The sequence below is a fragment of the Gouania willdenowi genome, chromosome 5 (genome assembly GCF_900634775.1).
Source record: "Gouania willdenowi chromosome 5, fGouWil2.1, whole genome shotgun sequence".
In the NCBI taxonomy this organism is placed as follows: Eukaryota; Metazoa; Chordata; class Actinopteri; order Blenniiformes; family Gobiesocidae; genus Gouania; species Gouania willdenowi.
In genome coordinates this window covers 17703458-17731328 of record NC_041048.1, presented here as the reverse complement: position 1 = coordinate 17731328, position 27871 = coordinate 17703458, and the positions used below count along the sequence as shown (strand labels likewise).

At 37.5% G+C, this 27871-nt stretch overlaps 1 protein-coding gene across 3 annotated transcripts in view; it reads right to left on the bottom strand.

Moving 5' to 3' along the window:
• bsnb (bassoon (presynaptic cytomatrix protein) b) overlaps nucleotides 1-27871 on the bottom strand; it is an 80764-nt gene that overhangs the window by 21222 nt on the left and 31671 nt on the right. For all 3 annotated transcript variants that reach the window (XM_028445736.1, XM_028445737.1, XM_028445738.1), the window contains exon 3: nucleotides 26712-27581. In XM_028445736.1, coding sequence (XP_028301537.1) covers nucleotides 26712-27581 — 870 coding nt within the window. The remainder of the gene's footprint in view (nucleotides 1-26711; nucleotides 27582-27871) is intronic.

Here is a 27871-nt window from a genome sequence, read left to right as displayed (position 1 = left end):
CATTTACAATTAGGATTGAAAAATCAAAGGTTGGGCCAAGACATTTTAGGCAAAACAAGACAGCAGCTGTTAGCATGTAAATGCAAATCTTAAAAATCTTAAAACATTTTTTATTGTGTTTAAAAAAAAAACACAATACATTTTTTTAATGCTGTAAAAAGAAAAGAAAGTGTATTGGGGAAAAAATTCTGATATTTTCCAAACATCATCTACCATGTAGGGTTGAAAGAGAAGTGCACAGGATTGTGGGAAATGTAAGATTTCACTGGAAACTACTTTGCGGCAGTGCACTGCAGGTGTGCTCGACTATGAAAGCTCTGATGAGTGCGGACATTCAGCACCGAGTCCAATCCGCCTATATTCTGCCTGAGTATGTTTGGGCCTTAAAAAGCCACCGCAAAACATAACAAACCACAATTCTGAGCCAGTAGCAAAATATGGATTTGTAGCTGGATTTCACCCTTTAGAAGGCAGTCATTCTCACATTTTTACAACAAAGTACAGTATGTCAAACTGGAATACTTTGACTAAAATGTCAAAAGTTGCACATGAAACAATCAACAACGTTACTTCATACTCAAATACATTTGTTTTCATCAGAAAAAAGTGGTTAAATATAATAACACTAAATAATCAAAAATAATGATAACTTTTTTCTTATTTCCTTAGTGTATCATCCTGCCTCTGTTACTTAGCTTTGGCAAGGTATTCTACAAATAACGGTTAGTCATACACGAACGTGGGTGATAATAAACAAAGATACAGCGCAGTTCAACAGACAAGCATGACAAAGAACAATGAGGAGGAGGAGGAGGATAGAAAAAAGGGATAAAGTAGTGGGAGGAGGTGGCGTAAAAACAAAAAAGAGAAAATATCAGATATTTAGTCTAACTTGTTAAAATATTGTCAGATTACTGAAAACCATTATGTCATCTGCATCTCTTTCAGCCTGTAGCAAAAAAAGAAAAAGGGTATATAGTTATGGGTGCACGGTGGATTAGTGGTTAGCATGCCTCAGAGCAAGAAGGTCCTGAGTTCAAGCCCTGGGAGCGGACACTTGAGTGCCTTCTGTGTGGAGTTTGCATGTTCTACCCGTGCTTGCTTGGGTCTTCTCCAGGTAATCCGGCTTCCAGTCCAAAAACATGACTATTAGGTTGATTGGAGTCTCTAAATTGCCCTTAAGAGTGAATGAGAGGGGGGTTGTCTGTGTGTATGTTGCCCTGTGATGGACTGGCACCCTGTCCGGGCAACACATAGACAGACAACCACTTACATACACATTCACTCCTACGGGCAATTTAGAGACTCCAATTAATCTAAGAGTCATGTTTTTGGGAGGAACCCGGAGTACCCGGAGGAAATCCACGCAGCACAGGGAGAACATGCAAACTCCGCACAGAAAGGACCAAAGACTCCACCCCAGGCCTTGAACCCAGAACAAGTGAGGGGGGGAAAATAACGGAAAGGGGGTTAGGGAGGACGAGCCAGATGCAGCCCCAGTGGCAACCAGGACCAGGGATGGTGGCAATGTCCCAGGCCCCCCTGAGGACACCACAAGCCTCACCAGAATCCGAAGACTGCCCAAGTCCCCCAGAGAAATCCTCCCTCTACACAGGGTCCAAACAAGGCAAGGATTGGTACAGCATCCTCACACCAATGACCCCCAGACACCTAACTGAACCCCGACCACAGCCCCAGAGTCGCGGTGACATTTATGACCTATTAGATTTTGTGACTGCAGGTACCAAAACTACTGCACATAAAAGTTTTTTGTCCTCGAATTGAACGTTTTACGTGGGCTCATAAAAAAAAAAAGAAATTCTCATCCTTTCAGGAGCTCGTACATCCTATAATCAAAGGAAGGAAAATGAACTAAAAAGCACCATGTGCTGCCAATCAAATTTTGTTAAGGAAACTAGAGGATATTTATAGACATGTTTATTATTGTATTTACAATAATTATTTCAACACCACAAAGCAAAGGCTCTCACCCAAACAATGTAGAACTTTACAAAAGAGCAATTGAAGACCTTACCCAACATGAGTAATTATGTAACTCCCTAATTTAAGTGAATCACAAATACTGCAGTATTTATTTATGCAGTTTCTTTTGGATAACACTGCAATAAACAGTAGTGTGGGCAGCAACAGATAGAAGATACAACAAATCATGATGTAACAAGCAGTCTAAATTGAATTTATTTCAATTGAGGGGAAAAAAAACCATTCTCACTACATTCATAAAATATTAATATGTCAAAACCGTACAGGACTTTTTGACTGGTTTGAGCCAATGGAACCAAAACACACATATCTTGTTTTCATTTCTCTCAAGTGCTCAACAGAGAAGCTATATATAAACAGGTGCAGCATTCTCAGAACTGACCATCTGTGCAGTCTCTTTCACGACAAGCCACTGCTTGTTTTAGGACAGCTTGCACACACAGAGACCAGGCGACAACAACGGAAGCTATGCAACAAAATGAGAAGCAAAGATTTGTTATGCGCGCATACTAAATGCACATACACATTATGAATATCGAAATCAGTTCATTTGGCTACTCTCATTAAAGGCAGAATTTTATGCCAAATATGTGCCATGGAACATTATTTCTTACTAAAGCAGTTCGTACTTCCTGCCATGTTGGCACTGCCGGGCTCCCCTTTTTGCTCCTGCATCAGCATAACCTCACTGCGTGGGTGAACGAGTGAAAGAGAGAGAGTAGTGTCGTCAAACCGGAGTTAGGTGTAGCAAATTATTCATGTAGAGTGCTTTAGCTTGTAAAGCAGTAAGCCATGTGGGCTGTGCTTCCCACCTCCACCCACAGTGTGTGGACCAAAAGAAAATCAGGTTGGTGTAATAGACTGTGCTTTTGTGCCTTTTCAGATATTTCTTTATCGCTTCCTGAAAACATACAACACCTCAATACAAACTCTATTTACTTCAGGAAAAAGAAACAGATGAAAGTAAAGTCAAGGTCTTCATAGTCCACAAAGGAACTTACATCAGAGTGTTTAGATAACTGCTCTCTTTAACACTTTATTTTTCTGTATGGGTATCAAAGGCAGACTCTTATATGTGGGTTCATAGCAGTAAGTTTTTATTTCCTGATTGATTTTCACGTTAGAATGTGTTACCTCGTTCAATGCCAGCTTTGTGTTTTGTGTTCAAAGTCATTCTGTCTTCTTTTTGAATAATACGTTACGGTTTCATTTATTCAGACATTTTATTTTTTCATGAAATTGACTTTGATCTCCTGACATGATTCCTGAAAAAAAAGTTGTCTGAATAAATGAAACCTTAACATATTATTAATCAAAAAGAAGACAAAAAGAACTTGCTGGAATTATTACTCGGAAGTCAAGGAAGGACACATCAAAGCGATCAGCAAACGCCTCTGAAGAAGACTGGCAGTTGACAGTCGAAACATGTCAGGTGATTAATGTAAATTTCCTCAAAAAAAGTTGTCTGAATAAATGAAACCTTAACTTCAAAGTCATGTTTTAACAAGTGAAAGTCCAAAGATGATGAACCAAGAAACTAGCTGATGCTAGACAACAAGACGCAGACAGCGCGTACAATTTTGCAATATTTTAAGGAGGTGGGGATGATGAAGATCACAGATTTAGTCTGACTATCTTGATAGCCAGAGGGGGATACAGTGAACACAGGAAGGCGTAGCAATGCTCCATTCAGTACGCTCACAGCCGGAAAAGCTGCCCTTTCACTGTTGACATAATGAGAGATTGAACCCTGCAGGTTACCACAAGGAAAAGGTCAAAGAGATTGATCCCCTTATCACAGATTGATCCTACTCTCCCGAAGGATTGCTCAAACATAGTGTGTGAAAACAAGAATGGGTTTGTGTACAGTATGTTTGTGTGACTGAGTGTGCAGTGTGTATATTACATACACTAAGGGAACTGTATTAATGGTCTTGACTGAAGAAGCCAAGACTCAAAGCACTATGCGAATGGCAAATAAAATGGGGTCTGTGTTTAGTTTATTACTGAGCAAGTTTAATAAGACTGTCCCAAACCAGTGTTATTGCAGAGCATTTTATACTTTGCACAGAATGTAAACAGTGGGTTGTAAAATAAAATTAAAAAGTGGGAAAGAAAGAGAGGACTTCATTAGAGCCTTGTGATTTTTACTTCCAAGAGTTTGATTATAAAAAAGGTTCAAAAGGAAGCCTCACCTTAAGCAGAATTAAGACATAAATGAATTAAAACCACAAAAAAATGTTTTTTAATTGTATGGTGTCTAAACATTGACAACTTTTTTTAAAGCTATTTCATGACCAATAACCTGCATGTCCTCCTTACTGCACTAATCTGCCAAGAGTCAATATATATTGCGATTTCTGTTTTTGGTGATACAGAAAATTATAATATCACCTATTAAATATATCTTTATTTTATAGCTTATTTTGTATTCATACACTTCATAAGCCGCTGCTTTCGCTACTTCTCAGAACAGCATTTTGTTAATTTCTGAGTGCATCCTAATTCAGACCTTCCCCTAAAACAAGTCACACTACAGAACTCACTCACACTTGCTGTCCCTCATTGGAAAAAAAAAAAGCCATAAGTGTCACATATTGTGCATTTATTATCTGAATTTTGCATCAGCAAATTTAACCCACAATTGTCTTTCTGGTAAGACTTTATTAAATTAAAAATATTGATATTTATATTGTGTCACTATTTTGAGAAAAAAAATCTACATATATGGTCCATATCGCCCAGCCCTACTGTACATGGCCAAACCATGTCAGCCTAGTCTCTGTCAGTTTGCCACTAAATTGTCCAACTTCTCAACCTCCTAATTTTGGGGGTTTCAAAAAGTCGATATTCGATATATCAGTCGATAATAGATTTAATCAGTTGACGAAATAAGAACATTGATTTGATACACACAGGATATAAACTTTACATGAACACTATGTTTTATAATACCCAAAAATATAATTCAAGACAAAGAAGCAAAACATTAATGAGTAAAACTGTCGTCATAAGGACCGTAAAGCCACTGAAAAGGCAAACTTCAGCAAATTGTATTTCCTGTCATATAAAAAAAATATTGTTGCTCAAATCTCAAACAGTAAACATGGAGAAATTAAAAAAAATAAACTTGTGTACTTCTCCCAGTGTTGTCATTTGGTAATGATTGCTGCCACTGATCATGCAGAAAGCACAAAAACGACAGAATTTCCACACAGCAAAACCCCACCACAGTTTTTTCGGACTTTTTCGCGTTCCGTCCTTGTGTGGGTTACCGTAACGTGATGTGAGCCAGCCCCCTCTTTGTTTACATTTGTTTACCCTTTGAGTAGGCTATATGTGTGCCACAGGCACACATATAGCCTATATGTAACATATAACATATGTAATGTTATATGTTATAGAATATGTAATTATCTGATTTCTTAATCAGAAAATTGAAGCTACTGTGAATTTGCAGTTGAACTTTTGCTTAAACCTAGGTTAAAGCTTGAAATTGTTGAATGACAGAGTCTCGTTTACTTTTTATTTTGGGATTGTTCTATGCATTTTAACTCTTGAGGACAATCACAGCAATAAAGTTGCATTTTTTTTCCCAATATATCTGATGTCTGCTGTCATTTTTAAGTGCAATGGAAAAACAAAAAATCAAAAATCAAATCGAAACTTGAATTTTTCTTTAAAAAATCTGGGATTTTTTTTTTAGGCAAAATCGCCCAACCCTAATTACGACCCTTATATAAACTATGCCTATGAATTTGCAAACAAGTATGAACAAAAGCAAAGTTATCAAAAATAAACTTGAACTTTGAATACCCCAGGCCATTTGGCTTTTCTTTTTAAAACACTGAAATAAATGTCTCTTTTTCTTTATGGTTTGACGCTAGTCTCAATAAGATAACTTTGGTAAATGAAATGGGATCAGATTATTCAGCAGCATGGTTAGACACCAGCAGAAAAATGCACTAAAGACAGGATAAATAAAATAAGGAATATCTGCATCATGTGACACACTGCAGGTGATGGAAGTGAATGTGAACATTAGTGGTGGGAGGCAAACACAACACATCCTGCCCACGGAGGGAGCCAGAGAGCCCATCTTTTAATAGAATGAAGCCTCCTGTGAACACACACACACACACACACACACACACACAAAACATGAAAGCACAGTCGTCTCAAAATATCTCTCTTGACACTGTGTAGATTCTCCCTGATTAAATCAGCATTCAAAAAAGAACAAATCATTTCCACCAATCAGCTCAATTCCCCTATTGACATTATGGTTATAGACTCTAAAGCAGTGTTTCTCAAATGGGGGTACGTGTACCCCCAGGGGTATGCGATGGCACTACGGGAGGTACTTGAGATAGACAGAGGAAATTTAACAAATTAAAGCATTAAAATATTTTTTAGTTAAAAATGATAATCATACTAAATATTACCAGCAACTCACAAAACGACAACAAAAACACACAAAATAAGATGATATATAATAATTAATGAATAATAAAAAAAAACAGACAAACAACATCAGAATACATAAAATAATTCCAAAAACACACACACTTAAATATTGCCAAGAACACATAAAATTCACAACAAATGACACACTAAATGAGAGAAAAATACACAAAAATAACAGAAAAACATACAAAACAACATAAGAAACGACACCAAAAACACACACACCGAGAGAGAATAATTTAAATAATACCAACAACACACAAAAATGGCAACAAAAACACATTCAAAATATGAAAAAAATAAATAAATAAAAAGAACAGACAAACAACAACAAAATCACACCAAAAACTCACAAAAGGACACAAAAACACTCAAAATGATGATAGAAATTATCTTAATCAGAACATGAACTGAAAATACAAGTGTCAGTCTTGGTCCTACACCAGGTGGGAGATAACTGGAAATTATAAAAACTATAGAAATAAATGTATTCAGGAGGCACTAAATACTGTTTCTTTCCACTTGTTTGCTTGCTCTATATTTGTTTTTTTCACAGATTTCTGAGCAAAATGCGGTGATCGGACAAAGAGGGGTACTTCCATTCAAAAGGTAGCGAAAGGGGGAACCACTGCTCTAAAGCCACCTTATCCTTCTGACATTTTAAACCAGTAAGTCTTGATATGCTGGCCTGAAGAAACACACCTGCAAGCAGTGTTTGCCAATGCAACCACATAGTATTTCTTTGGCTGTCAATCAATACACACTGTCTGTCCCCCACACGATATCTCTGCCAGGAAGCAGATCTCAAGCTGTGAGTAAGAAATGTCAGCTGTTAGCAGGCACAAATCATGTTTATTTTAGGTGCAGGAAGGAAAGAAGCAGCCCCACCTTACTTCTGAGGAGGTCTGTCAGTTTACGTGTCTCCCAGTGGTACACCTCTTAAGTTTCCACGATTATAATATAAAACAGTATTTTTTAACCAAGGTACATCTTAAATCCCAAGGCACACCACCAACTAAAAATGTTATCAAATGAAACTTGGTAGCCTATATTAACAATAAATACACAGTCATTCTTATCAAAGTGCCTTGAATAGGAATCAAATGAACACAAAGAAAAAGTTTTTATAATCTTTCATATTTCTTCTTCCGAATAAAAAGTGCAACTAACAATCTGCAGTCAGTTATTTGGATTTTTTTTTTTCAATTAAAAATTTCAGTTAACATGAATATTTATCTTACAGTATATTCATATTTTATATAAACATTGTATTACTAATTGCAAATAAATACATATATAATTACATTTTGTTGGGGGAGGGGCTCACGGCAGCACAATGGTATATTTGCAGACAATAATTAATTTGTTTGCAAAAACATTTTTTGAGACCAATTAGGTGAAATTGAATAATTTCCCATGGCACACCCGGCGATCTCTCACGGCACAAAAGTCTGCCACGGCACGGCGGGTGAAAAACCCTGCTATAGATATAAAGCAGGTGTTTTATTTGTGAGACATGAGGAGTGTTGTAACTTTAGCATGAGATCCTTAATGGAGCAGACAATGTCATCATCAGCTGCAGTCATGTCAACCTTCAAAGTTACTAAAATGACGACAATGACAACGGGAATGGCACGAGTCCTCATATTAATACTTCAAGTTCTGCCTCTCACAAAGATTAATGAGGCGTTTGACAGAGGAGGTCACAATTAATCTGTAACAAGTGAAGGTCAGCGGAGCAGAAGGTCAGCGTGAATTATTAACAACCACATGCACAAGGCATGCAGCCAAGCAGGTGAGATTAAGGTGAGTGGTGAAATATGTCACACAGTTTGGTGCCTTTAAGTGTGGAGTCAGATACACATATACTACTGTAAATAAAGGATGCAGTATAACAAAAGGGGTAAAAGCAGAACAGAAAATATGTTTTAAATTAAACAGATTACTCTCTAAAATCACCTTTTCACATGTTTAATGGAGGCCACTGTTACCATTTTTTTCTACTATATGCACAGTGACAAGCGTGACCAAGCACATGTTCCAGTACTGTGCCAGGCTGAGTAATACCATGGCAGGACTGTGACAGGCCAGTAAGAGTCAGCAGGTATATAGGTCAATCCCCAGGGACTCCTTCAGTGGGGACACGTGGTGAAGCCTGTGGATTAGAGAGGAAGTGAAGGATGATCCAGTGAGCTAGTAGCAGGCCTCAGTTACACTTACGCTTACTCAGATGCAGCCACACAGTGATTAGAGTTAACGTCAAATGCCAAAACACAGGTGAAGCGTGATGACCTGAAGTCATATCAGGTCAAACTAAAGTAGAGCGTCATGACTACCTGAGGGTGTTTAGTAGCTGCTTTTGGAGGTTGATGTAGTTCAGAGAGGGGCAACTTCTATCACAGCGGGGGCCACAAAAATGTGATTATCTGATCCGAGGGCCACATTATCAACATTCATGTGACCATTCTGAGCATTAATACAAGCTTGAAAACACACATTTATTGTGTTTTGTAGATGTTCTTGTCAATATGGCAAATTTGTATTGTCTTTTTGTGTTTTTCAAGTCACCATGTGTGTTTTTGTTATATTTTTTCTGTCCTTGCTGTCATTTGTTGTATTTTTCTGTCATTTTGTGTAATTTCATGTGTCTTTGACCTCCTTTTGTATATGTAGTTTGTATATGTTTTTGAACTCATTTTGTGTGCTTAAGTGGTTGTTTAGTGTGTCTTTGTTGTCATTTTGTGTGTTTTATAAATTACTTTTGTCTTTTTTGTCTTTTTGTATTTTTGTTATTACTTTTTGTACTTTTTCTTGGCATTTTGTGCATTTTGCAGTCGTTTTCTGTTTCTGGAATTTTGTGTATTATGTTGTTCTTCATAAAACTTCCATCTTCATGAATTACAATTTTGTTTTGGGGGCCGCACAAAATTAGACCAAGGGCCGCATGTGGCCCCCGGGCCACCAGTTGCCAATATAATGGTTTCTGTATGCGCTTTGAGTCTCCTTCAAAAAAAGCGCCACATAAATCCAAGCCATTATTATTATTATGACAACCTGTCCAAGATCAACCCTTTCTTCACTGAATCACTAGTAGAATGAAAATGTGCAAACATTGGCTAATAATAAATGATAACCGAATATTTCAATTAATCCACCTTTGCAGAACAATTATAACTAAATTGGCAAATGTTTTTAATTGTATCCTCTGGGTATCACAAATGTGCTAAGAACTTACTCCATATTGTGACATTCATAATATCATCTATGGCTGTTGGGATGATTCTGACTGAGCTAAAGCAATTACCAATACACTGAACCAACAGCATTGGCTGTAGGGCTACTCTGTCAAACTACTAAACAATCAAATAGTTCTTAAAAGCTCATCTAAATTCTTCATAAGAGATTATTAGAATGACAAGAATGTGAAAATTAAGTATCTTTAATTTGTTACTATTGTGGGAATGCATTAAGGTAACAATTTTGAAAAGATTAGCAATCTATCCAACGGTGTTTTGGAGAGGAGCAGTGCGTCCTCTGCTATTAAAACGGTTTGTGTTGGTGCTGTCCCTCCGAGAGCAAAGCAGCTCTGGGTCATGTCATGTTTCCTGCTGATTATTTTACATATTCTGTCTGCTTCTATTTGTTTGAGATGGGGCAACAGGTGGGCTCTATTTGCATACAACACATGTAGGCTCATTGGACTGATATTTTCCCAGCAGGGTTCTGTCAATGTAATAATAAAAGCAAAGGACTTTAATGCCTCAACACATCTAAGGGACCATGCACAAATGATATTTTTTTTTTTTTACAATATATTGTAAGAGAGATATTATAATACTCTACGCCCATTCATGTTCTGGCAAGAAACATAAAGTTCATACCATAAGAGTTTGAGGCTTCTTTGGGCTACGGCTTTCACAACAAATACACAACATACTCGCATTTTCAGACAGTAAAGAACGTGCTATGCAATTAAAAAAAAAAAAAAAAAAGCAAATCAAGTCAAATAAATTGAGGTAAACATTTGCACTCAATCTGTCAATGTAGAGATTACACCATATTTTAAAGCTCAAACTCCTCACATTCTCAACAATGATGTACCCAATAGATTGGATCAAATTCACAAGGTATTTTAGTTATATGTAACCTACATTTATGGACAACTTTTGGCTTAAACATGCTACTCTTGTCTGTCACAGCTTCACATCTGATTAACTGTCAAATATATGACAAGATATAGAAACATGGTTGAGCACCACAATGCACAGCAATGTATTGTTAGAACACACTGTAACAATGCATGAGTGTGCACCAGCTGCTGTTGTGTAACATGACCAGGATGTTACGCCCAGTGATGTGCAGTCAGGGTAGGCAAGGTAGGCAGTGCCTACCCAAGGGTGAATTGATATTTTCATTATTTGTTTTAATTCTAACATAATTATAAATTATTTATTTTTCCATTTTTTCGATAGCCTACAGTACCTATAAGTTTGAAAGTGTCAGCATTTTGTGCTTTTCGTAGCCCAAATGACTAAACATCGCTATTTCCTGGTACGACAGAGACGCTGCACAGTCTCACTCCTCTGTAAGTCAGGAGGAGGCCACACCCCCTCCCAAAAGCACATTGCTGCTCTGCCTCTGTTTCCATAGCGTGCTTTTATGTGTTTGCAGTCAGTTCCCCAAGATGAAAACCATTTATGTAAAAAGGCCGCTCTCTACGCTGCCTTTGGACGTAACCACACTATGCTAAATGCTATACGTACGTTCAGAGTGCATTAGTGAATTGATAAAGCATGGCCGCTGCTGCTCCGTTCTCTAGCTTGAAGCGGGATAACACTACAGTCAGGATGACAGCGCTAGAGACGATAAAGAAACTTTCTTTTGAGGAAAAATGACAGCTTTTAAAAGATGGGAGACCAACACCTGAGATACCAGACCTTTAGCAAAGGAAAGGGCCGAAGTGTTATTTTCCACAATGAAAGGAAGGATTGACTTTGTGGATGCGCCTCACTGAGGCTGTTCTGAGTTGTTGTCATTTTCTCCATGTTACTGTGTTTTCAACACAAACAACTGATGCGCTGCCGTATCATGAGATATATCTTGTTGGGAGAGTATGGAGGCTATATTGAATAATTGTTTATGTTTCTTTAATGGTATTTTATGATGTTGATTTTGTTAGATGGCTAAATGCTTGTCCATGTGGATCTTGTTGGGTTTTTTCTTTCTTGTTATGAATTTTATATTTTGATAAGCGCATTGAGATGACTTTGTTGTAAATTGCACTATACAAATAAAGGTGAATTGAATTAACACTTGCCAGCAGAAACATATGGAATTGTCATTGGTGTTGACATTGGTGGTCTCGATTTGCAAAGCCCTGCCTACCCAACCCTAGTGCTCGCGGCACGTCACTGGTTATGCCTAGTGTTATATTGTTACTCATGGGTCGCTTAAAAGTGCCGGACACAGGCAAGTATTTAACTTAGACACCAAGAGAAAGTAATTATGTAATGAATAACAAAATCTTAGAGCGAGCATCCTAATTTTTTTTTTATATATCCAGTTTGAAACTAAAACACTGCAAAGCATGCTGGGAATGCTGCACTCTGGCTGTTTTCATGAAATAGTTAAAAAAAAAAAAAACAGAAAAAAAAAGAAAATTATTTATTTTAGGTAAACATTTTAAATGGAAATATTTTCTCAGAGTGCAAACAATATTAAGTAGAAAAGGTAGAATTTACCCAAATGTAACTGTATAGTAAACTGTAATCTGATATCCAAATGAATAATGACTACACTTATGTACAGTACATGTGTGTGACCAGCCACACTCACACACACTTCATACTGTATATGACGTGTATATATATATATATATATATATATATATATATATATATACATCGCCTCTTCTTTGGCTAAAAATAACGTTGGTATTGTGCAGCCAATGCTTTCATCCCACAAAGAAATCTTTCTTTCCTGGAGGACAATAACAATCCAGCAACTCTCTCTTTTCTCATTGTACAACTGCTATTAAAAGGAGGACCGGAGCCAAACAGTTTTATTCTGTCCTTGTGTTTCTTCTGACTTCCAGCCCAGCTTTGCCAATTTGCCCAAAGAATATATATTTATATCCCTCTGCAATCTATCTTTGCCTACAGAGTGGCTCAGCTTAGGTTTGTGATGCAGTAGTATACCAATGAAATCAGTAAACTGAAAGGTGACAGGCATGCCTTATCTTCCTCTTTCAACATCGCAACCTGTCTGCTTAATTGTACAGCTTCTTCTGGTTCACAGTACCCTGCCATTAAAGGCTTTAATCAGCATTCACACTTGATGTACGCCAGATAATGAGAAACGGAGCTGCAGACTTGCTGTATCAAATAAAGTCACGAGCATGCCTTAACTGCTAACAATGTGCTCTCCCTGCATGATAGCTTATTCTCAAAAGATTGAGAAGTCAGAAGTGCTTTAATTCGGCAAAAGTTTTTTCCGAGGGTGATGGAGAAAGATAATCCTGACCTCTAAAAACATGCGTTTGGTTTAATATGTTCATCAAACTCTAGCTAAAACAAGCAATCAGTCCAAATGAGCCATTGTTGCATCCTGTCATATTAAACCATCCCTAAGACAAGATAATCAGCCTGTCTTCTTTGAAATTAATTTATTTGCCTCTTGTCACATAAAACTACCAACAACAGGCAAAAAAATGAACTATATGCACGGCATGGTGTTGAATTATTGCCAGTATAATTACTACTGAGATGAAAGAGATATCTGCAAATCTGGCAGTAGTTACACAGAGGATGTTTATTACAGCCAATCACTGCATTATGACACACATTTTACTTAATCAGAAGATCTACAGGGACATCTATACACATAGCAGATTTCTCGCCAGTGCTGTTCAGCGTATGGGCCCCCTATCCTGTGATTTTGATTCTCTACGCTGTTTCAAACCTTTTTTAATCAGTACCTTCATAATAATTGTTGCACACTTAGCCACAAAACGGATTGTGCTGGTGTGCATGGGTTGTTTTAACTCTCTTTTTAATCTGCATGACTGTGTAACACATACATCAGCTGCACCGTCTATTTACTAAAATGGAAGCCCTGCAGCCACTTACTGTAGCTGCTCCGAAGTTGCCTGTGTTCATCCTCTGCTTTGTAGCCCATAATCACTGTCAAATATAAACAGTGTGCTTCATAAACTAGGCAAAAACAATCAACTTTGGCTTTAAAGTAAAGCTGTAACAAAGAAAAAAAAAAACTTTAGCTTTATTTCACAAAATTTGGAATGCAGATTATGGTGTATAATGAAAAAGTACTGTGCCACACTAAGCGGCACCCTACGCTGTGAAAAATCCCTAGTGTAAATCCTGCAAAGCTGCTAAAATTATATCTAAAAAACCTCGCATTAAAAGTCAGCGTGATTCACTGTTTTCTAGTCTATTTTAAATGTAACTTTAGTGTTGTGAAATACAGTCGTGGGAGATTATTTGGATAAAGTAGGGAAGAGTGAAGAAACCACTTTAAAAAGAATCTATCTCCTTTTCGAGAAAATATACATTGATGTCATTATTTACTTTTCAATGGTGGCTACAAAACCGGGGCTATATGATGAGGCCAATTACAGTATGCATTGTAAATAATTGCAAAACTGATTATTTGATGTCTCTGTCATGACGTTATGTTTGTAGCTACTGCACTCTAAGTCCCTAAGGACCATGCCTCCTGTCCACAGGGCAAAGCAGATTAAAGGGTGTGCATTGATGTGTGCACTGTTAGTTTCGTTTTCACTTTTGGTTTGTCTGCCAGGAGGGCTGCTCTAGATATTTTACAGTTGATTGCTTCTATTACCGCGTTGTTGTTCTCTGCTTTTTGTCGATGATTCTATTTTGGTTTCCTATAATGACTTTTACACATGTCCTGCATGGTTAATGTGGCCGAAGGAGACTTTGACGTGATTATTATCAATACAGCCTGGCTCACATTATAATCAGAGAACCCCTCCAGCTTCTGCTTTGCACCTGCCACTTCTTATGTAGTTAGAATTATTGGAGTTTTATAAATATATAACAAATAAAATACTATATAGGAGTGTCTTGATCCGATATTGACAGAAATCAGTCTGATATCAGCAAAAAAATAAATTAAAAAATCAGATCGGATTATGTTAAAAGGCATCTGAAATCTCCATATAAGCACACGATACAAGCAGCTGACAGAACTACTGACAGTAGAAAAGAATAATAACTGAAGTGAGCTTGAATTGTTATTTTGCACTTTAAAAGTATAATTTCTTTTGGCTTTAAGGTTATTTTTCAGGGTCTTCTAATTTTTTATTAATTTATTCTGTTTAATTGTAGATTATTTTAATGTTCAAGATAAACTAATGTTTTTTTGAGGGGGTTTTGCAATTATAATGCATTTTTTGTTATTATTTGAATTATTGAAGTTGTTTTTCAGGGTCTTCTAATTTGTTTCTAATTTATTTTTATTGAACTGTAGAATATTCTTAATGTTGAAGGTTACAATTGATGTAACCTATGAGTTAATAATAAATGTGACTTTTTCTCATACCTAGTGATGCTGACTGTTGTTCTCTGTTTCAGTAATATCATAGATTTTTCTAACATTTCACACTACATTTAAGGGAATAAAAGTCTTCAGATCAGATATCGGTATTGGCCAATATTCAAGGCTGTAATATCGGTATCGTATCTGAAGTGAAACATTTGGACCAGGACACCCCAAAGAACATATCTTGTGACATTCAAGAGGGGAGAAGACAAAAGTTTTAGGTTTTTTTTTTGCAGGTTATGTAGATGTGTAGTTGTTTCTGACTACAGCAGTAGAGCATGTCTGTTCTTTTCCAAATTCTTACTTTTATATATTTGAATGAATTTAAACAAAATGAACAATACATACAAATGTAAATTACAACAAAACAAAAGATGGGGAGGGGGGTGGGAGAGGAGAGAGCAGCACATATTTATTGCATTACAATTGTTCTCCGTACTCTATTATTATAATTTATTTACTATTATTTGTTTATTATTTTTAATATACATAATTGATTATTATTGGATTAATTATCATAATTAGCATGATTTTAAGAACAAGCATTTTTATTATTTTATTTTTATTTTATCAGCAGTAGCAGCAGCAATAGTATTTTAGTGTTAAGCTAGAGTCTTATGTCTCATTGGGTTTGAAAAGCTTGAGAACATTTGTACTGCATGGTTACCTCCCTCTGCAATGAATATATATGGGATATTTACATATCACATACCAAATAATTATATTAGTTCTGCACAATCAACCACAAACACACATATATATATATATATATAAAAAGAAAACAACATTATTTGGAAAATGCCGTTCTGACCAAGTCCATTACTATATCTTTACATGCATAATCTGTATCTTGCAAAAAAGATGCAGCATGTTCCTTTACTATCAAGTCCATATAGTCCTTAACCCAATTGTCTATGTGAAAGCAGTTTGGCTTTCTCACTTTCCAGTTCATTAAAATAATACGCTTTGCTGAAAGAAATCCAAGATTAAACAGATACTGCAACTCATTAGATTTCACTTCCTCTGCTTTGTACCCTAGCAGACATATTAAAGGCAGTAAATGATTCCACATTCTTGATTTTTACGCACAGTGTGAGTATACATAAATCTGAGTATAACAGGATCCAAGTTTTAATTTTTTTTTTTAATCAGCCATTACCATTTATAGTGTAAAGCCTCTGGTGTGAGCCTCTGCCCTCGGCGGCTCACACCTGGACACAACTGATATGGTTGTGTCCACTGCTGGCTGACAGCTGTGAAACTATAAAGATTAGCTCCAGGTTAGATTCATGTCCAACTCTGAGAAATAGTTTTTATTAATTTCGTTTGTTTAAAGAGTTTCCTCATATCTTGATGAAGTTCAGCTTCACACAGAGCATATATATATATATATATATATATATATACACAGAGCACATATATGTTGTGAAGTTAAATGCACTTTGTGTTTGTATGAGAGAACATGTTTAATTTGAGTCTCTTTCAGCATCCCAGTCAGTTATAGGCCTGTACAATATTATTTACCAATAATGTAGAGGTGAAGGGGTGAAGACAACCTTTTATTTGATTTGATTTTATATTGTGCATTGTTGGAATGTCATTGCTAAATAAATATTTTCATTTTTTTTAATTGATTTATTTTTTGAAGCATGAATATGAATTTATACAATTGCATTTTAGTGAGATTAGTAAACATTTATACCCAATGCAATGGGACTAATAACTTGCATAAAAATTTCCTTCAGTGTTTGGGTTTACGGCCTTTGTTTTCTCATTTTCGGTTTCGGCCAATACTTTTCACTTCAATGCATCCCTAATATACAGGTATGTATTGCTCCTACACGTTGATTCAAAATTTTAATACCTGTGTTGCCAGTGTTTTACTATTTACAGCCTGTGCACGCTAAGCACACCCAATCCAACCAAGCCCCCCTCCACTTTTCTTAAGACCAGCATTAGGGAGTTTTCCCACACCTAAGGAGCTGCAGAAATATATAGTGGGAATGCTGATGAAGCAAGTGAAGAAATGTGTTGAGACAGGAAGGTCCAGTAGCATCCGTGGGAGGATTACACTGGCCTACCTATCTGATTGTTACAGCGAGGATAGACGCAGCACTGCCAGTGGCCCCCTGAGCATCGCTGACGTTTGTTAGCATAGCCACCAGGCCTTGAAGATGATGAGACGTGAAGAGGTGATTTAGTTAGTTGTGGGCTTTTCACATTTGCTCGAAATGTAGGAGGGAATGAGTGAGAGAAGAGCGAATAGTTTAGGTTAAATATGATGCTGAGCCAAACTGAGCACCACACATCAGAGGAGATGTTATTGCTGCTGTTGGCTTGACATTGTAATTTACTATAAAGAAAACTTGGGAAATATAGCACATGCAATGCAATACAGTAAAAAAAAAAAAAAAAAAAAAAAGTCATAAAAGATTTTCATCCTTTTCTCTTTTCTTCAACATGTGTAAATTGAATGAAACAAAGCAATTTCAGCCAAAATGAGACTGAAGAGTAAAAGCAAATATTAAAAGAGTTGTGGAAAATTGGCCCAGTGTCATCTAGGGAGATCTATGACATACAGAAGATTAGAGGAAGTGTCAGCAATGAATCTGAGAGTGTGATTTCAGCCCCCAGAAGTCCCAGTGATGAGAGTGAGTGGCATTTAAGCCTCCGAACCAACCAGCCATCTGTGCTGGGTGCCACATAATCTCAGCAGGGAGCGATTGTTGAAGTACATCCTCATCCTCTTCCTGTCATATTGCCACAAATTCACTCACATTTTGCCATAAAAGCATCACAAAATCAAATAGAACACTTCTTAATATTCTCAAATGGTGTTCGTGTGGGTGATTCTTTACACTGATTTGTTAGGGTTTTAAGTGAGGGACTCAAGACGGATCATGATGGTCCTTAATTCGGATTAGTAACACTTGGAACTAGCTCTCTCTCAGAGACTTCTTTTCCCGCCTACCCATTGAAAACACAACAAAAAAATGATTCCTCTATATTTATTTAATATTGAATACACAATACACAATTGGATAAGCAAAATGCTCTTTTCCGTCGCCCTTTCCGGCATGCAAAAGGACAAAAAAAAAAAAATAATAACAATGATGTGATTTTGCTCTGAATGTCAAAGTGAATTTCTGTGATTGCAACCATGTTGGAAATGAACTGAATAAATAAATAAAAAAAATTAAATAATATGCTCCTTTTTATAGTTTTTGTGATTCTCAAATGTAAATTATCTTCAACCAACCCTGCAAAATATCCACACAACACTGAGTGCTGAGTGCCAACAAAACAATGTCAACTGAAAGTGAAAAAAACAAGAACAGCCAATTTGATCAATGCGCCAAAAGCAAGCAATTCTGTTGATGCATGCTAACAAGAAGAAAAAACAATGATAGTAGAAAGAAAGAAAAATGTGATAAATTAAACAACGGCATTGTTACGTTCCTTGTGATGGTGTCTTGGAGTAAGAAAAAGGAACAATAACAAAACCAGTATAAAAGACAAGGAAACAGATACAGAGCAGAAATAAGGTTGTGTTTATTAATCATAACAAAATAAAGACTACTACTACATAAGAGTGTGACGATATCTCGATACGGCAATGTGCCGCAATATTTTTTTGCACTATCGATTATCGATTTGCTTGCGCAAAGTATCAATTTTTTAACTTTTTCAGCTTTTTCACTAAAATGTGCAGGTAGGTCTTCACAGAAATGTTGTCACTGTTTGTTGAAGGAACCAATATATTGTTTACTGGAATATTGCACTATAATGGTGTCACTGGTAAGACCCTATTTTTTGTTTACAGAAAGCACTATTGGAGATACTTATTCATTTGCATTGGTATGTTAACACTTATTTACAGAAATGTTGCACTAAAATAGTGTCACTGTTCATAGGACACTTTTTCAATTTAGTGTCTTTCAGAGATAAATATTAAATAAATATAATAAAAATTGTATTTTTTCATTTAATTTTTTTTTCTTGTTATATCAGATTATCGTAGATTGATTTCTGACCAATATATCGATAATTGCAGTATCGTGAGATAATTGTTATTGTGAGCTTTGTATCGCGTATCGTATATTGTATCGTGAGGTACCCAGAGGTTCCCACCCCTACTACTACTAAAGACAAACCAAATATTAACTGTTTAACCAAAACAGAAAAGTTTACAACAAACCTCACAACATCAACCAGTAAATGACAATTAATAGTTCCACGAACCGACACCCTCCTCTCACCAGTATTACCAGAGCACACTAGCTCATTCAGGACAACAGTCAGACCATGAGTATTCACCAGCCACAGTCCTGCGCGAGGTCTCAAGCAGGCTGCACCTGCTGTCGCTGGGCAGGGCCTGCTGAGACAGGATGAACTGGCAAAGCACGTAACAGGCATAATAAGGAGAAGGTTTGGAGACTGGCACAGCACTTTAATAATGACAAGGTTAAAGTACAGAAAAGAACTTGTGAGAGGAACTAAAAGAAACCCACTGAAAAGATTGTCACTACTTTTTACAATTTAGCAGCTTGACTTAACAGCCAAGTAGAATAAAAGACAGCATCTGATAAGTGCCATGAGATAACGCTGTTATATTTGGTGCTATATAAATAAAATTGAGATGAATTGAATTAAATCTGCAGGGCCTCCAATTTACAGCAATCACAGAAAACACAATTAACTTCCTGCAACTGAAATAGCAAAGTGACACAGATTATAACTGCACTGACAGCAATTTTTTAAAAGCCTGACCAGCTGCTACCAATTTTGGCCGATAGTGATTTTATTTTTTCCCATAACTGACATCATACACCTTGAATGTTCCAATGTTATTTTATTGTAAAACAGTGAACAATACCTGTGAAACAATACAAACATATTGTTTTAACTCCACATGAGGTAGTTAATTCAAATATGAATTAAAAGTTTAGAACATTGCTGTCCTTCCTTTTTTACTAACCCTAACCTTAACCTTAACCCTTAACCCTTAACCCTTAACCCCTAACCCCTAACCCCTAACCCCTAATCCAAACCTTAACCTCTAACCACCTCCACTTCCTGGCTAAATTCAAGGTTTGTCGTATTAAAATATAGCTTCCACTGTCACGTCAGGGGCACTTCCGTCCTGCCAGGGGCACATCCGCCCAGCCAGAGGCTTGTGTCCCGTCAGCAGCTGAATACTATTGCCTGTTGTTGTTGTTAACCAGTGTAGCAGTCAGTCAACTCACAGCAAAAGGTCACAGTAGCTGAATTTAAGAACGACTTTAAGACCTTTGCGGAGGTAGAAAAGATCGGCGGAAAAGATCAGTTTCATATGCAAGGATCGGCTGACCGCCCATCCCCCAAAATAAGGGATCCTTAGGACCTACATGTTATAGCAGAATATCAAACAATTTCATCATATTTGTGCCCAATAAATGCATATGAAAACACAGAACTTTTCATATCTACTGCAGAAACTTGTGTTTGTGTAATAAAAAATAAAATGAAAAATTGGTAGAGTGCACAGAATGGAAAAAAATAATAAAATATTGTTAACATGATTCAACTCAACTAATTCCTATAGAGCATATTTGGAATGATGACTGGTATTTCAGTAATTACAGCAAAGCAAGGAAAATGGAATTTTGGGAGTATTTGAAATGCAAAATCAGATCAGATTCAGTGTACGCACTGAAAAATAGTAATAGTAATAGTAAATGTCAAATATCTCAGTTGTGCACACGCCTGTCAATCTAAATTCAAGCATTGATTTTGTGTAATGGAATAAATTTTTGTGTTGCGAGCATTAGATTGAAGCCGGGTGTGTGCTTTGAATCCATAATGGCCTAACATCATCACTTTGAGAGCAGCCAAGCTCAGCACGGCAGGCCTGGATGCCGCCAGCCATCTGGCTTTGGATGAGGCTCCTAAGGGAGACACAGGCTAATTCCAACCTTTAGAAAACACTTCAAGCATGTTTGAGAATGAGACTGACATGTTCATCTACATGGTGGTTCCACGTGAGAACATCAACTGTGTTCCTGTTTAGCTGTGACACATTCACAGATTTCCATGTGCTACATTTGTTCACACCAAGGCTGAACAATTTTAGGAAAAAGATCTAATTGCAATTTCTCTGATTCACAATTTTCTTCAAATCAACTTTCAGTGCAATATTTACAATATATAGTAACATTTACACATTACAAAAAATTACATTATACCATTAAAACATTAAATGCCATCTATCTATAATGCAAGAAAGGTGTGTGCATGTGTTATTTTGGAGTAATGCGAGGGCGTGGGGGTGGGCTCTCCAATGATTGGATAACAACATTGGAACATAGGGATGACATCATCACTGTAGCTATAGGACTGATGACATCATCGCTGGAGAGGTAGGACCAATGTTCTCATGTTCTAATATTCCAATGTTCCAAAATGGGTGGGGTGTGGGGGTGGGCTCTCCAGTGATTGGCTCTGGCCCAGACGTGGCTACAGTGTGCAGTGATTGGCTAATAAATTATTTCTAACTGATAACATCATCACTGTGGAGGTAGGTCTGATAACATCATCACTGTAGAGGTTAGGACCAATGTTCCAATGTTCTAACTGATGATGTCATCAGTTCTAGCTGGATGATGTCATCAGTCCTACCTCCACAGTGACTGTTGCTTGCGGAACGTGCGCATGGCGACATCGCATTTGTTTGGACTGCAATGATACCCTTCATAAATTATCTCTATAAAAGCAACAAATTTCATGAATGCTTTGCAAATTTTGTGTGCATCGAAACTGAATGTTGTAGATTAATGCCACTAAACGAGTCCGGATCAAGTCTGTTCCGGTCTCCAGTTTTCCGGTTTTGTTTTCCGGTGCAACGATTGTCTGAAATTGCAATTTCGAACAGAAAACGATAAATCGTTCAACCTTAGTTCACACACTCGTCTGACTGCATCCTCCAAGGCACTGGCTTTTTGCAAGCTATTCTAGAGATGTGTTTGAAAATCTAAAAAATTGAGATCAATACTTTTCATTATTAGAGTTATGGATTTAATTTTGGCCGCGCTTACGCCACAAAAAGTAAATATTGTATCAGGAAGTTCATCTTTCATTAGCCGATCTAAAGACCAGATCAGTTACAGCAGCTCCATCTTTTACAGAGTGTTAAAATGATTTCTTTGCACAGTCTCTTACTGTTATTGCTTTGCTGTGGCTGTGCATATTATAGACTGAGACGATGCGAGCGCTCTTATATGGGAGGAGTATAAATAATGTCCTGTCGGCTTGTATGGCTTTTCCATACACTACACAGCGAGGGCAAAATGAATCAATACTAGGCAAATATGTTGATATTTGCAGCCAATTTCTAACCTATATATGTGTATATATGAGAGTCACGTGCACACACACACACACACACACACACACACACACGTGTGCATGTACATAGTGAGAACACATACAATAACCTTATGTGGCGTGTGAAATCAAACAGAACTGTCTCCCTGCTTTGCTGCATGAACTATTTATGATGTTCTCCCAACTTAAAAAATTGATGAGCTGTGTTTTCTGTTTCGTAACACTTTTCTTACAGTTTTTGAGAAATGTGTTGCATTTGCCGCTGGTCCACACAAGGCCTGTTCTCTTTCCTAACAGTCAAGTCACTTTAATACAGAGAAAAGTCCAATCCAAATCCCTGCTGAATAGTAGAAACTCTGCACAGAGTTTGCATGTTTTCCCTGAGCATGACGAAGTCTCCACATTACAGCAAAAAAAAGGGCTAAAATATGATATCTTTACATCGTTTTCTGCTTTAGGCCGATGTAACCTCTGCAGGACAGAAAAGGAGTAATTCAGGAGTGAAGACAAACATGGTGTGCTTAAAAAAGAATGAGCATTAGAAACTCCAGTGCAGATGTATATTTTTTTTCTGTTCTTTGTTTATAACCAAACTCAGGGGACGTGACAATGACACAAGGTTGGATTTAATCTCCTTGAGACTCATGATGTGTAAGAAAAAGTCCCCAAACAAGGATGCTGTATTTACTCAAAGCCACAGATGTCGTTCAGCTCTAATTGATGTGAAATCTTCTGCAGTGTGACCGACAGTTGGCCTCCTCTCACTCATTATCTCTGATTCTCACTTTCCTCCTCCTCCTCAATCTTTCACATCTTTCTTTCTTGTCCTCCTCCTCCGATGTTCTTCCAGGCTCACGGAAAACTGTCACGTCTCTACACAGATTAAAGCATTGTTGACAATTCATTAAAAATGATATGACTCTGTGTAATTAGCCCTGAATTAATTATCCATTGCATCATTATCAATGTAAGGGGAACAGTATTCTTAGCATTATTTAGAACAAAAACAATCTCCTGCAGTGTACATGATGCTTATGATTGTCCGCTTGAGCCACCTGCATCGAAAAAAAAAAAAAACTAGAATGGACAAAAAGATGGATTTTCGATTGACTAAAAGCTAACAAACCAAAATTTCTCCAAACTTCGAACAAACTAAACGCCAATAAAAAAAAAATGTTTTTAAGATTCTCTATCAAATATTCTGCTGAAGGCTTTAGGCACATTTCAGTTATGCTTGCAATCAAAGCAAATCTTTGATTACTGCTCTGACCATTACTTTACCGCTGCGTCAGCTCAGGCAAGAAACTGATTTGCTTCAGAGTTGCTGGAATATTTCTGAATATGAATCATAAATGTCTGTGGCGGATCTGAATATGCACACTGTAGTGAGCAAACAAGTGAAACGCTAATTGCTACGGAGAGAAAGGAAAAGGACAATGGCCAAGAAAAAGCCAACACTGCATACTTTAACTGCCATCTATTTCCCTGAGTCTGGTAATCTACGTGTCTCTTCATAGCAGTAAAACAAATTCAGTGACAAAACAGCCACAATTTAAAAATACTCAAGAAGTCAAATTCGGGGTAAACAACAATTAAAATCCCAAAACATTACCAACTAACTGCAGCACCTTCGAGACAGACCAGACAAGACAAGATATATTCTATGGTGACTATAAGTCCATGGACCAAAGCAACAGAGAAAGTAGCAGAACACTGTCATCAATGTGGAATCGCGTAATGCCTCACAATACAATACAATACGAAACACACTGCTCTATTATAATCAATATATTACAATAGCAATGCGCAATACATTGCATTGTCTGTCTCAAAAATAAATAATAGCAGAAAAGGAGTCAACTGCAGAATATCTCAGTCTATACTGTTTTATTACTATTTACTATTTTAGTGTCAGTTTCACAGAATTTAGCACAGACTGAGATGAAACACTGAATAGAAAAAAAGTCAAAGTTTATTGCCTTTTAAAAGTCAGAAAAACTAACAGGGCCTTTGGTTTAATCTAAAAAAAGAAAAAAAAAACTCCTTACTCCTTTTAATTTCCCCTTCACTCAGGTGTAACACTGCCCTCTCATTTTACATCTTTTCCACTAATGAAGTTTAGTTCACCCTTCATTAGCAAGGACAGGTGGCGGTCACAGGTTTACATTTATGCATTATAATAAATGTACTATTTCATTATTTTGTAAAAAAAAAAAAAAAAAAAAAAACATGTGGTGTCAACTTAAAATAGAAGTCTATATACCGGCCGGCTGATATATCGGACCGATATATAGACTCTTTTCAAGATCGGCCACCGGCCCTTTTTTTTTTTTTGTTGACCATCACAAGCCCTCCCTAAGGAAAGGTAAGAAACACTTTATTATAGGGAGGATGTAAAAAGAGAGAGCATTGTTACACCTAAGTGAGGGGGAAGGGAGCAGGGAGGAGATGGAAAGGTGAGGGAAGAGTTGATTATTTCAAAGTGAGAGTGAGATGTGATGATGTAGTTGTGCATATTGTGACATGTGTGAAGCTTTGGTATAATGGTGGTGGCTGTGAACAGAAGGGAGGAGTGAGTGGTTATACCTAAAACAGGTACTTAGTTTAAACCCACTACTTGCACATTGTATATTGTTGCTGTCGTGCTTCACTGCTACTTACCCGTCCTGTACTTATGGTTTTACTTAGTTGTGTACGGGTATATTTAAAGTTCAATAAATGTTAAGAGTTATATTGGTGTATTTAATTTAATTTCTAATATATAAATTTATATCATATGAGTGTTTCAATTGTCTTTCATAATCAATGAGCTTTTTTAAAAAAAGTATATCAGCCTCAAATATTGGCTTCAGATATTGGCCATCGGCTGAAATTGTTTTAAAAATCGGTATCGGCATCAGCCTTTGAAAATCCCATATCAGTCGACCTCTAACCTAAAACAACAAATGCTGACTTGAAGGGATTAAAAAAAAACATATTTAGTGCCAGCATGTTGATTATCGTACCAAGCGAGGAAAGGAGACAATTATCGGCATTTTGATTTTTTGTCCCACCTGTAGTAATTAGTGGTAATGTAGCTGGAAGTGCATTTGTTCTTTTTTTAATCACAAGTGGGTTGCAATAAACCGCATCTAGTACTTTTCTTTATAGAAAGGGTCATCAAAAGCTGACCCAGCTTGACCTGGTAAGGTAAGCATCTAGTACTCCAAGCTTCTACTGTATTGAACCTTTAGTTTATGAGGAGAGTATCAGCTCTGTAAAGCACACTTGGTTATTAATAAGCTGTTAAAATCAGCAACGTGGAGTTTCGTTTTCAGCAGTGTGAAATTTCAAAACACTTAAAAAGAGATTAAAAAACAACTAATCCTGACAAACCGAGTTTCGCACTATGTACATGGTTCTCTCCTACGTTCTCCTCCAGGTTGATCCACCTGCCAGCACACATGAGAGGACTGTAAAAACGACTCGTGGATTTGGAAAAGAACCCCTTCTGCTGTATTGAGTGGCACACTCCAGTCAGCAGAACACAAACACCTCATGTTTGAGCGTCTCATTGAAAGACAGCAACAGTTGTCAAAAAAGTTTTTGCAGATACTGAGCTGACAAATTATCAGCTTCAACTTGTGCTTGTGACATTGACAGCCAGATGCCCAGGGAGACAAGACTCGACCATAAAGTACCAGAGCTCTGCAGCAAGCCTGTTATTACTGCTATTTTTCAATGAAGCCTAATTTGCATAAGAAGGCTGCGTTATTGCTTTGTACGCTGCTGCAACTTCTATTTTCTTATCAATCACATGAAAACAACATAGAAGGGGACAGCGTATAAATGAGCAGGTCCTGAATAAGAAACAGAAAGAGAAGCTGGAAAGCTGCAAAGAACCTACAGTGCTTACATAAAACATGCATATACTATAAAATGTGTATGTGTGTGTGTGTGTGTGCAGCTTATTGCAATAAAGAGATGATCTTTACAAAATCACTTTTCACCATCAGCTAAACAGTCGTAAATATGTGATCTTGTAAAACCTTTGAGAAAGCAAATGGCAGCATTTTCTGGTGCTGTGACAGCTCCTGAGGCCAAATGCTTGAATATAGCACGTAGGAGGCCTTGGAGCACAGCTATTCATTGCGAGACCAGGCAACCACAAATGAATAACAACGAAACCCATTTGGCTGAGCCGTGATGCAGCATTTCTCACACTAAAATATTAATAACTCTTTTTTTTTTTATGTCAATAAATGTAGCGCACCATGTGCCACAGCAAAAAGCAAAAGCTTTCAAACCGGTCTTACCTCTACGAGGTGTGGAGTGGGATTGAATCCACACATGTTGCACACTTTGGAGTGGCACTGTGTACATGTGTTGTAGTTGGGTTGTTCTGCTGCGTTGCCGACATTGAGGTTCGTCTTACAAAGAGGGCAGAATGTTTTGGGCTTTGAGGAGTCTGGGGGAGGATGTTGTTGTTGTTGTTGTTGTTTTTGTTGTTGTGGTTGTTGTTGTTGTTGTTGTGGTTGTGGTTGTGGTTGTTGTTGTTGTTGTTGTCGTTCAGCAGGAGCTCGGTGCCCTTGCTGCAAAGGCTGAGGTCCTGAGGGTTTACCTGCCCCAGCGCCCGGACCAGGTGGTCCTCCTGGTTTAGGGGCAGGTTTCGGAGGCTGTTGTTGAGGTTGAGTTGTCTCAGATATTAGCGTGCTGGCTTGGTTGAGTAGTGAGGCACCAAAGCCAAACAGCTTCCCAAACGTCTGCTCTGGAGGTGGGGGCTGTCGGGAAGGGGAGCTCCCCGCACTGCGTGTGTGGTCTTGCCGGGGATGTTGCGGTTGGTGAGCAGGAGAGCTGCGGGACAAATCAGGCTGGGAAGGTGCCTTTGCCATCCCAGGAAGCGGTACTGCACCAGGCGGTAACTTTGTTTGGTGTTGACCTGGGATAGCAGAACCTAGCTGTTTAGTGGGGCCAGGCGCTGGATGTGCCTGTGCTGGACTCTGACTCTGTGTCTGAGGAGGAGCGTGTTTCTGGTGAGCAGGATGAGAGGAGGGATCAGATTTGAGTTCAGGATTTGTTGGATGAGAAGGAGAGTTGATCTGTTGTTGGCTTTTGGACCGTGGTGTAGTCATGTCCATTCCCAAAGCACGCTGCATCTGACAGTTCAGACATAACCATTCTTGTACCTGAAGGAGACACAACATGTAATATGAGACACAAGTATGAGTTTTATGTCTAAATGTAGATCAGGGAAATGGTTTAACCTGGCAACAAAAAAAGGAATTGTTTCTACCCTATATCCACTTCATAAACAACAAAGCACAAAACAACACTCTCGGTGTGATGATAAATTTATGTTACCCTCTGATTTCACAAGAAAGTAATTACTGTCAACAAGTAGCTCAACAAACATGTATTTCTGCTTTGTCTGAGATGCAACTAAACATCATTTTAATCATTACTATTTGTTTAGGTC